This window comes from Juglans microcarpa x Juglans regia, chromosome 3S, assembly GCF_004785595.1.
Source record: "Juglans microcarpa x Juglans regia isolate MS1-56 chromosome 3S, Jm3101_v1.0, whole genome shotgun sequence".
NCBI classification, from domain to species: Eukaryota; Viridiplantae; Streptophyta; class Magnoliopsida; order Fagales; family Juglandaceae; genus Juglans; species Juglans microcarpa x Juglans regia.
In genome coordinates, this window is record NC_054599.1 from 14,639,048 (window position 1) to 14,651,412 (window position 12,365).

Genomic DNA, 12,365 nt, shown 5'->3' on the forward strand with positions numbered 1-12,365 from the left:
TTTGGGAATGTAGTTTATGAAGTCATGCAAACACGAAAAGCCACCTGACACCCCTTCATTAATGAACTTGAAAAGACGTTATGAAAATGTGAGTCCATCAATGAAGATTGGAACGCCCTCAAAAGGTCAATCAGCAAGGGCCTCTCAGATCTTGACCTTAGTAGTAAGACAAGATCGGATCGTGAAAGAATTCCCACCGTTCTCGTCCAGTGAGAATTAGCAGGGTAACTGTCAGGGAATTTTCTCCCACTAAGCCTAAGATGCCTGTGAATGGAAGGGAAGTAAGATCAAAAGCCTGGCCCGGAGTAGAGAGTCCCTAATCCAACCCATGGGAAAGCTCCTCTGAACACAACCTACAGGAGGGATGGTGTTGCAGGGGATGAGACTCGTCGATTTGAGGACCCCTCGAGTAGTGTCCAGTCTTCAAGTGCCTGCCTGCACAGCAAGTGTGACATACGAGGATCCATTGATCTATTGACAGAGAAGGCATGAACAACCTAGAGGAGAGACAGATTGAGAGAAGGAGGTCAGATAACCATGCCGCATTAATGGCTTCACCATCCGAGAACATGCCAGATTAATAACATCGTCGCAGAGCCACGCCGCATTTAAAGACTATGATACAAGAAACAATACAAAAGACGCAGACTTCATGGGAGGCACTATCTGCTTCTCAAACCTGTAGTATAAATAGCATATCCCAAATACGAGAATATCTCTCTGATTCCAAGACTCTCTTACTTATTTGCTACCTTCCAAGAATATTTACTAACTTTGGCATTGGAGGGTTACCCAACCCCTATGCCACCATCTCAAAGCTACAGTCTTTTCTACATTTTGCAGGACCCGTTTTCGAAGACCTGAGTTGTCGGAACTTGACCCAAAGGTATGCGAAACACGACGTTAACAGTAACGTTAGAGTTTAAACTCAAGACCTCTGCTGATCTGATAGGATGTGAAATTTAACATAGATGACATGCTACACTCTTTACCCAAAAAAAACCAAGGCAAATCCTTTCAAAAGTTACATGTAACTGAACCAACCAGATTAATCTAGCTATGACAATATATCAAACAAGTTGTACTTCTTACCAAGGGTTACTTTTTATTTTATGTCAATATAATAGCATGCAATTGGGGAGGAAAAAAAATCAGCAGTCTGCGAGGGCCGGATGATTATCTTTTATTCTACGGATGAAATTCTTTTGTTAAAGATAAAAGACGTTTTGCTCGTATATATAATGCCCCATCTACGCACTCATTGGCTTGCATGTATTTTCTTAAATTAACATATCCATAAATACAGTCCTAATGCACGTCCCAAGTTAAGGACCAAACTTCAACAAGCAAACTTAATATGGTAAAAGTTCGGCAACAGTCCTATAATACAAAATTATAACGTCCAGGTCGAAACTGATCAGGAGAACTATTTCCTGATCCATAAAGTACTTGGAAATAATCCACTTAATTTTGGTTGCCTGAGAAGAAAGAAGAAAGGATCCTCTCTTCAAGCAAGATGGCAAGGTTATACTATAAATAGCCCTTGATCAACTATAGGATATTCTGTTGGGTCATAGGGACACTCGTAGTCTGAAGTTAGTGTGTCATACAAGTGGACAGGAATGTCGGCGATAAAGCTGGGATCGCTGTAGTCAGCAAACTCCATATTTGGGAGTCCAAAATTCTTATTTAGGAAATCGCTTTGTAGCCAGCAAACCGTCAGGTCCTCATTGAATGGTGGAAAAGTCGAGTCACTTGGTGATATCAGGTTTCGTTGGCAAGATTCTAAGTCTGTAATGCAGCTCAGATCGACAGCCTGCGGTTTCATGCTCGATATTGCAGTTGAACTGGGCTCAAAAGATTGATGATATGCGATAAGGCTCTTGGATTGAGCAGAAAAATTGTCAATTGTAGTTTCCTTCGGACTGATATGGCTCTCATGACGGCTCTTGTACTCGACAAGCACAGGTTCATCTTTTATAGGGCTACTTGTATCTCTTACTGATTGTAGTTGATCAATTTCAATGTAATGCTGTGGAACACCTGGTGGCTGCTGGCTAAAGCCATCCTCTAACTGAAGAAGAAGCTTACGTTCCTGTTTGGACTGAACTTCCGGACATTCACTCCAAGGGTACTGTTTTGGGATGCTACAATCAAACTCTGTATAGTTTACATCAGATCCCAGTGATGCAGAAGAATGATCAAAGCTCATCTGTGAGCTCCTTGTATCCTGAGGATCAGGAACATCAGCAGTCAACGGTTTCTTGGAATCTGGCTTGGGCTCTGAAACAATTTCCTCTCGATAACCTTCATTGTTTTTGGCATCCAGGTCCTGACCATAGAAGTTACTGCCAGAAAATTGGTCCCTGTCATTGGCAACATCATTTTGGTTCGTGTGGATTGAACTCTGCAGGCCAAAACCTCCAGAAGTATCCTCTGAAGGAACATCTGAATGCTTTATACCACCAAAAGAAGCTTTCAGATCATTTTCCTTCTGCAATCTAATCAAGTAGAGGCGGTACTTCTGCAAAAGAATATATATATATATATATTATATATATATATATATATATTGCCATATGAGACTTCCCTTCATGTTCAAACAGATTCATAATGACTTGATCACTAGACAACACTTTCTTTCTCAATTTTTGTTTGATTCAATAACTTGGCTGTGGTTTCTGTACATTTTGATATGCCAAAGGTGGGAAGATTTCTAAGGTTCAAGTGAAATCACAAACAGAGGGCCTTAAAAATGCGGTTGTGGTGAAACTGAATAGAAATTCATTCAAAATTAAAGCATATGCAAACTTAAAAGGACCAGAAAATTTGAATGGGTATCTCAAAGAGAGAGGTGATATTTATTTATTTCGCGTAAATACCAACAAAAGAAGATATATTGAATAGCAGTGGTAAAAAACTTACAGTTATTTACAACATTATGGATCCACGTGTGTGTGTGTGTAGCAATTCCTTGGCAACTATTCCATAAGGAAAAGTTTTGTAAAAGCCCTACTAGATTTAGCGATTCATAGGATGAAGAACTAAAGAGTGAGGAATCTACCTGCAAGTGACTAGCAACATTTTCTCTAGTCAGCCATGGCACATTCATCAAATCGAGTATCTTTTTGGGACCTACTTCTGCCAAACAGACAACATATGTCATGGTTCATGGAAACGAAGATAAAGATACCAGCTGTATGATTGAGGATCACATAAAGAAAACTAACCAATAACAACTTTACATTTCTTTAGTTTTTTTAATTCCCATGGTGCAAAAAACTAACTCTAGAAATGGAAGTTTATACCATACTTACTATCAAAACCAATCTGATTTACAGCCTTGACAAACTTCTGATGAAGATCAACAGACCACACCACTCTATGTTTCTTTGTGGAAGAATGATCGCCGTAGTCTCTCTCATCATATTTGTTCTGAAAATCTTTTCTTTTCTTAAAAGATGTCAGATCTTCTCCACTAAACATGATACAATCATCCGAAAATTCTGATCCATTTCTTGATAGTCTTATACCCTCAAAACTTTCATGATGATCAATGTCCCTTATCTCATGTATTTTCTTTCTGAAGACATGCTGCCATATATTTCGGAGTTCTTTCATCCTTATCGGCTTGAGGAGATAATCACAGGCTCCATGCTGAACTCCTTTCATTACCCTGCTTGTTTCTCCATCAACAGACATCACTGTATAGATTCATAAAATGGAACTCGTCAGAAGGAGGGTTGCCAATGAATGTGAATAAATGTAAAATAAATTTTAGCATGTTATAAAATGCTTCATGTATTAGTGTTGGATAACTAACTGATGACAGGAAGATCCATCTCTAGTCCAACATGCTCAAGAAGTTTGAAACCATCCATGTCAGGCATGTTAACATCGCTGATTACGATGTCATACCCATCTTTCCTTTCCCGAAGCAAGTTCAAAGCTTCTCTTGCCAGACCACATGTAGTCACTGCAAATAAATGAAAGAAGAGAAAAAACAGAAGTCATAAGAATGGTTTCAAATTTTTGGTGCAGCCATCCTGGAGCTGATCAATTGGGTGAGTATAGTCATAGAAGCAGATGTTATACTGTGCAATAAAACTCATTCAAACCAAAAGTCACAATATAAGAAAGAGATACAAAGCAAATGCACCTTTCTTAGATCAACAAATTCTGCTCCATTCTTTTAGATCAACCAGTTACATGCAAAGGCCTTTGGTATTTTTTTCTCTTATCATACATAAAAGAAAGCAGATATGATAAGATATAATGCCATTTGAACGCAGGGAATGATTGAAGAGATATGCTTAGGAATGGAGTAATAAATTATTGGCCAATAAGGTAAAAAGATGCAACTGAAAATATGATACTGGACAGAATTTGGTAAATTAATCAGGTGGCAGGACAATAAGTAACAATATTGGTTGTGTGAAACATATAATAAAGCTATTGATTTTGAAGGCGAAGAAGTTCTGATCATGTCTGATAGAGGCTTTGGATGCCACTGGTTGAGGTCAAAGAGAAGATATTGTTCATTTGGCTGGGCATTACATGCATATTTGCCAGAACAACACTCTTTCTCCACTTGAGTGCCAATTAGCCTTCCAACAAGGTAAAAGTTCATTAGATTATTCATCACACCTTGCCACAATAATATCATGTAGAAGATTGTCTTTTATTGGTGTTTTTTTTTTTTTTTTTTTTTTTGTGTTTTAATAGGTAATGTTAATATACGGTGGCACTTTACTGACTGCAAATGTTCACAATCCTGCTTCAAGAATCAGGTACTTTTACTCAATTGTGAGTTTCAAGATCAAGCTGGAAGGTCTATAATATTCAAATTGAGCTCTTTATTGAAAACCACCAAAAAAAGGCATGATGGATTCCGGAAAAGGTTTTCGCACGGCAACTAACATAGATAAGTATTATATAAGCACCCTATCACAGGCTCCAAAGAAGCGTTATCCTTATTCACCACCTTTCAGAAAGTTGGTTCAGCCAAAATAAAAAAATACAAACAACAGTTACATTTTCCTATGTTATAAGTATACAAAACTAATGGAGAATTAATATCTTTTTATCTGTAAAAGAAATACCTTTCATTTTTCCTATTGGCTATAAAAAAGAAAAAATTACCTACCCTGTAAAAAAATGCGGGATTGGCAGGGCAGTTAAAATCGGAAACTTGTTTATGCAGCTCACCTCAACTCAGTAATCTTGAAACACCTACGCCATTAGATCATGTTCTTAAGCAATACTATCTTTCAGATCAACCCTGATCAATTTGAGTGTTAATTATCATTAACCGAACTAACAATTTCAATAATAAACCTTCACTTGAAAAAATAAACAAACATATAGACGAACAAAATACAAGCCAGCATCCTTAAGTCATGTTCAAGGATACGTAGCCTTAACGACTGTGCATAAGACAGAGGCCATAACTTTCTCATGCTCCTCTAATACCTAAGGAAACATAGAATATATATACCTCGTGAAAACAATGAAACATACCCAGAAGCCATTATGCTTAGAATCAAGTCATGATCGGACAAACCCAACTCGTAATTAACAAGTATTATTAGGAACTACGAAGTGCCATAGTAAAAAGGAACGCAGGGAATATTTTAGAAACACAGACGGTGAACTGTAGCAAAGTCAAGTGGGGACGTACCTTCATAGGCGCACTTCTTGAGCATCTTCTCGAGAATTTTGAGCCACGTGGGGTCGTCATCAACGACGAGCACCCGGAGACCTGCCGGGAAAGACTCGCTCCGAGGGGAAGAGAAGCCGTTCTCCATGTAGAAGAAGCTGGAAATTCAGAATGAAGTGGACTGGGGAATTTGAGGTGGCGGTGGGCAAGTGGAGGGAGGGAGCGAGGATTCTCTGCAAGACAAAGCCGAGACGACAAAGGATCAGCGTCTTTACAGAGTTTTAAATATATAAATGGCGCACGTTAGCCTCTGCCACCTTTCGGTTTGGGACTCTCTCTCTCTCTCTCTCTCTCTCTAGTCTCTTCCAAAATACAAGAAAAAAAGTATATAAAAATATCATCCAGAATTGGAAAAGAAAAAAAAACAAAACACAAAGCGTCTTAACAGCTGAGAGAGTGTGGGAGAGATAAAGATGAAAGGGTAAAAGTTTGGAGAAATTAATTGAATGGTTGAATCTGGCCTACCCAAAGATAGAAAGAGGCAGAAGATCGAGCATCGATTTGAGAGTCTTTGCGAAGGAATAATTGAATAAGAAAAGGCATCTAATAAACTTCTGAAAGACAAATATTAATTATCATCCCTACACAATACATCAATATATAATATATTATTATTATTTTTTATTTAAATAAACATATTTACACATCAATATATGCGTATTTAAATAGAATGAAGAAAATAATAAATTATAGATTAGTGCATAGTGTAAGGGATGATAAGTAGAATTTTTTCATTCTAAAAATGTAGTTTATTGATGCAGTCTAAGGGTATGTTGTACATTTGGAGTATCTCATAATTTTATAAATAGTAGTACAATAGTTTGTGAAAGAGAGATAAAAAATTAAATAAAAATATTATAAAACAAAAATATTGATTTAATATATTTTTTTTAATCTTATTTTTGTTTTAAAGTTTGTAAAACTCGTATTGACTTTGTGTTTTGTTTTAAAATTTGTAAAAATTATATTGGTTTTTATGTTTGAATAATGATTAGCTAATGATTTGATGGAAAACATAAAATTTTGAAATTAAAAATTATTTTGTATTTAAGTAATGTTTGTGAATAAAATTATAAGAAATTTTGAAAATTTTAAGAGTTCTTATTGTGTCCAAACATGCCCTTAATTTTGACATTCAAAGAATTATTTCTTTTTTTACTCATTATGATATTATGATGAAAAAATTTATTCATAATCATTTTTCTCATTATTCTCTTCTCATTCCATGATGTGGTATTGCATTATGATAGGTTTATAAGTGAAATATAATAAATAGTTTCTAATCATTTAATGCCATATTATAAGATTATGAAAATTGGGATGATGAGTAGTATTACTTTATTATGATATAAATAATATAATAATATTAACATTATATTAATTACTAAATTTATTAAATAAACGATATTTTATGTAATTAACTTAGAGTACTATCTTGAAATATCATACTATAAGTAAAATTTCAAGAGAATGTAAATGTTAGCATAATTTCTAATAAAACTATCAATATTCTAAATAAAAGTAGTAATTTAATTGAATATATTGTTTTTATGTTTTAAGTTTAAGTTAATTAAATATATTTTTAATTTTCATTTAATAATTCACAAATGAGAAGAGGATGATGGGACTATAATAGGGCATAGTTTAATGAGAAGAGGAAAACTTCATGCATTGAGAAAAAGTAGAACTACTATACGTAATTGGAGATTTGTGAATTAATCATAATAGAACGCTCAGCGTGCAATGTTACATCTCCAAAATACATTTTGTAATTAGGAAAAAAAAGACATACAAGATGCATTTTCAGAATAATTCACATTTTAAATGAATTAAATGGATGCTAGAGAATTATTATCCCTCTTTGTAAGCATTCACCACGATTATATCGTGAGGTCTCAACATTAATTATAAGAGTAAATTAACGAATAACTTTTGAGTTTCATATATATTCCTTTTGGAGGAAACCAGCATAGAGATTATTATAGGGAAAATTCTATACACCATGCTACCATTTCATTAAGTATGATGTAGTACATTTATCACCATTAAATGATCATTTATTACATGTTTCTTTATCATCTAATGGTGATAAATGTACTACATACTACTTAATATGATCAGAATAGGATGAGAGTGTAATATATAACATTACTCTTATTATATATATATATATATGTGAAAAACCAAGTTTTAATATGGCTTCATACGAGGCCGAAAACTCCATGCATGCTTCGAGAAAAAGTAGAAGAAGTAGAGTTGGAGATCATTTTACAATCATATATATTAATAGAACGCACGCTCAGCCTGCAATATTGCTTGTCCAAAATAAATTTTGTAATTAGGAAAAAAAAAAAAAAGATATACAAGATGGATTTTCATATATTGTAATTCATATTTTAAATTTAAGTGGATGTTAGAGAATTTTTATGATTACTCTTTGTAAGCAACATTCACCACGATTCATGAGGTCTAAACATTAAATGTCAGGATAAATTAACAAATAATTTTTGAGTTTTTCATATCATGATCCATGCATCCGTACGTAGAAACCAATTAATATACATATATTTATATATTTATATAAATATCCGTAGAAACCAATAAATAAGTAGCATCCAATCAAGTTACTTGTGTCTAGATATATATTAAATATAATCCATAGTCCTATGTTTATTACTTAAGTCCATAAGTGATTAAATTATAGTAGCTATTTTATAATATAATTGTAAAGCTAATATACATATATATATATATAATAGATATATATTACTAATAAGTAACTAGTTATGTCAACATAAAAAGTTTGGTTATTAGATATATATATATATATATATATATGAATATCGACTAGTTACATATTTTAATGGATATATTATATAAAAAATAATAATAACGCAACTCAGCTCAAACTAATGTCAGGCTCGACTGAGCGAGAGCAAGTAGCTCAAGCTCAAGTTTGAGTTATTTGAGCCAAATTGAGCTTTACAATCCAAAAGATCAGCTCAACTCGACGAGCTCTTAGCACAAGTTATTTGAATCAAGCAAAGCCCGACAATCCAAAAGATCAACTCGGCTCAACAAGATTACAGACCTAATCAATCCATTTATAACTTGTGAAGAAACTAAATTATTGAGTCCAAATATATTCCATGAATATTCAAACTAATGCAACATGATGGGATCCATTCAATTGTCTTCAAGTACCCAAAAACCAAATTATACCCTTAATTAATTTGAAAACGTCAAATAAGATAAGATGAACTATTTACCTAAGTAACAAAGAACTTATAATATCCTGCCTAAAGATTAAATAAAGAAAGAAATATGCATGGTATCTCATGTTACAGCCAATTATTTTCTCTCAAATCTTTAAAAATTTGAGTGGAAACCTTAGGAGTAAATTAAATAAGTGCAACACAAAATAAATCAAAGTCATGTATGGATACTCAAATCTTGATAAAAGTATGTAATTAAGAGTTCTATAACTCTGACTTACATAATAATCTTCTCTGAAATCAATACTTGATCAGGATCTAGCGTAGTCTCTCAATATCCCAATGCATGTAAAATGAAACGACCGTACTTAATTTCTCAATAGATTGGTCAGTATAAATAAATTCAAACACCCTTTATCAAAAATTAATAATACCGATGATGATGATGATGATAATAATAATAATAATAATAATAATAATAATAATAATAATAATAATGCATGCTTGTACTAACTAGGACCATTAAGGAAGATAAAACAAATAGGTAAGTTCTAATAGATAAACACGTAATGGGCACGTAGAATGCATTTGAAAGACAGAAAGGAAAGTTTGGTCAAGGGGAGGGAGGGAGTAGTTTTTGGATGTGCCCAAAACCATTTGAATGAGGGTTTGATTAGTATAAAATCATAAGATTTTAATTGTCTTATTTTCGATCTCTGACTTTTTGTGATGGTCAACCAATGAAGGTGTGACACGTGTTCGTTCTCACTGGATCGTACTAGTAATATTTAGAAACCTTGACAAAATTAAAAGAATAGATCAAGTGGTAGTGGGAGGATGCAAGGGAAACTTTATTAAGATTAATTTGGTCGATGCCCAATAATTCACATAGTTTAATGCATCTTTATGTACTTTGGTGATGATCAGTGAAATTCCATCAAATATTTTAGTGGAATTGGTACTACACGACCAAAAACCTGAGCTGGCCGCTACCTAGTACTGAAGACCCCCCCCCCCCCCCCCCCCCCCCCCCCCCCCCCCCCCCCCCCCCCCCCCCCCCCCGCATGAATATATATGATCTTCATCTTCTTCTTCCTTGTCAACTTGTATTTGGACTTGCAAAATCTATCTTAATTAACATCATGTTTCGACCTCAGGAACAAATAACTGATCACGATCTCTTGTTTTTTATCATATATATATTAAAAAACTTAATGATGTATGTAGAAGCTCGACACATCAGAAAGCATAAAAAAATATTTATATTTTGACTTTATTTTATAATTGTAACGAACCCCATATATAATAACTAAGATGTTTATATATACAACAAGTTGTAAGTAGTATATATAACTCCACTTCTCTTATTATAAATTAGGAGAGATAGAAATAACATATAGATCATATCTTAATATTTTACGAAGAAAAATTGATCTATTTATCCTCATTTTTAACATCATCTTCTTAATTAACATTTAATCTTGATGTGACATTAAATTATTGATTCATAGAAAAAATATAACAAATAATTTCTAGTCATTAAATAATATATTATGAGATGAATTAGGAAATATGATAATAAAATGATCGAATAATGGATAGCATTTATAATCTTTTACTAGTAATATTATATATTAGGTGGGATTTGGATATTGAGATGAGATTGTTTTAGATGAAAGTTAAAAGTTAAATAAAATATCACTATAAGAAAAACGGACTTTTGTGATCAATTAATTCTAGTAAAATGACTATTTACAACTAATTTTAGTTGCGAAAGTTTTTTGGTTGTAATAAAAAAGTTAAATTATTTATTATATTTTGTATAAAAATTAATTTAAAAAAATTATAATGATAAAATAAAATAAAATGAGATAAAATTAAGTGATTCTTAAATCCAAACCGGACTTAATATCATAATATCTGGATGTACGTTCAATGTCTACCGTCCGGCAACTTTTTAAAAAAGTATTAGAGTTGTTAAAAAGCATTTTAGACCGATAATTGTAAAACCCTAAAAGGTAATGGTACGGAGAAAACACCAAATCTTCAGGTCAAATATACTGCCACTTGCTCTGTGTGTGCACTTTCTCCCTGCATTGGGACGTATTTTTCACGCTTTCATATCGTTACCTTTTGATCACACACGATTTCAAGTTCAGAGATCCCATTATAAAAACTCATGATGAAAAATGTTATTAATTTCCAGTACTTCTAGTATTCCGTCTCACAAACCTTAATTTACTGATCATGATTTACAGATTAATCTTATTATTTTTTTTTTTTATGAGAAATGACTCATCCATTATAAATAGATTTTACAAAATTAAATTTACAAACTAACGTTATGGCTTCATGATATATATGGTATATACGACTGATTACATATTTTTATATATTATAAAGTAGATCTAACGCACTACATCAAACTATATAATCAATACGTAAATTCACGTTCGTAAGATCTCTTTATGAATCTAGCACTTCTAGTCTTTTATATATATATATATATATTTCTAACTATAGGATTAATATTGATCATATCATCGATGCTTGGACCTCAATATATATTTTCACATAATCTCTTTCCCATTCTTTTTTCATTTTCCCCAAATGAGCAAGCTGTTGGATACAATTGGAAGTACTTCTAAGTAGTACTGCATGCCCTAAATTATACATATATATATATATATATATATATGGAGTTTAATTAAACTAATGACATAATGATACATGCGTAAAGAGAATAACAAATATTATACATTCAATCACATTAAATAATAAAAAAAAAGAAGCCTATATTTATATATATTGGGGGGAATTATATATATATATTATTATTATTGGACTGAAAAAAGTGTACGGACCCAATATAATTGATCACACAATCTAAGGCCAGCAGGTACGTAGCTAATCATTGTGTGCAGATGATCAGACCACCAAAACCCTACCCAATATTAATATTATAAAGATTTCGAGGCGGCTAGCCCACTAGTTTGAGGACACGTACGTACGTACGTACTCTCATTTGCTCCATGTATTTTGACACTTGGTTATTATTATATATGATCATTAAATTAATGACCAAGAAAAGCAAGTTTTCTTGCTCCACTTTGTGCTAGCTGCATGATCTACCATCTTCAGCTAGCCTGCTTAGTGGATCAAACCCATTAATTTCCTAATTTCAAATTAATTAATTAGGCTTAATTTATTTGTTTTGTGTTTTCTTTATATATTTTATTAGTGATTAATGAGTTGGTACTCATGGTGGTACAGGTTTTAATTACTTAATTTGATGAACAAATTAATAGGAGTTTGAACTTTTTAGAGAGTGGGGATAGAGAAGAGAAGAGGAGAGGAGAGAGGAGATCATCAGGGAGTTTCAAGGAAAAACATAATGGCTCTAAAAGGAAATACCCACTAAGAAATTATTC

General features: G+C 33.0%; 1 protein-coding gene across 1 annotated transcript; it reads right to left on the minus strand.

The window, feature by feature from the left end:
- Nucleotides 1–1,242: 1,242 nt before the first annotated feature.
- LOC121257057 (two-component response regulator ARR11-like) lies at nt 1,243–6,001 on the minus strand. Its single transcript, XM_041157926.1, has 5 exons — nt 5,681–6,001; nt 3,824–3,976; nt 3,318–3,704; nt 3,065–3,141; nt 1,243–2,524 (listed from the first exon to the last, which is right to left on the minus strand). Exons 1-5 carry the CDS (start codon nt 5,805–5,807, stop codon nt 1,526–1,528), a joined length of 1,743 nt encoding a protein of 580 aa, XP_041013860.1. The 5' UTR covers nt 5,808–6,001; the 3' UTR covers nt 1,243–1,525.
- Nucleotides 6,002–12,365: the final 6,364 nt, after the last annotated feature.

What these genes read in the sequence shown, in the direction of transcription:
- LOC121257057 (XM_041157926.1), bottom strand. Translation starts at nt 5,807, where the DNA reads ATGGAGAACGGCTTCTCTTCCCCTCGGAGCGAGTCTTTCCCGGCAGGT. An exon ending in CAAGAAGTGCGCCTATGAAG is followed by an intron (nt 3,977 to 5,680) that starts GTACGTCCCCAC and finishes ATTTATTTGCAG; the next exon opens with TGACTACATGTGGTCTGGCA. An exon ending in GATGGATCTTCCTGTCATCA is followed by an intron (nt 3,705 to 3,823) that starts GTTAGTTATCCA and finishes GAATCTATACAG; the next exon opens with TGATGTCTGTTGATGGAGAA.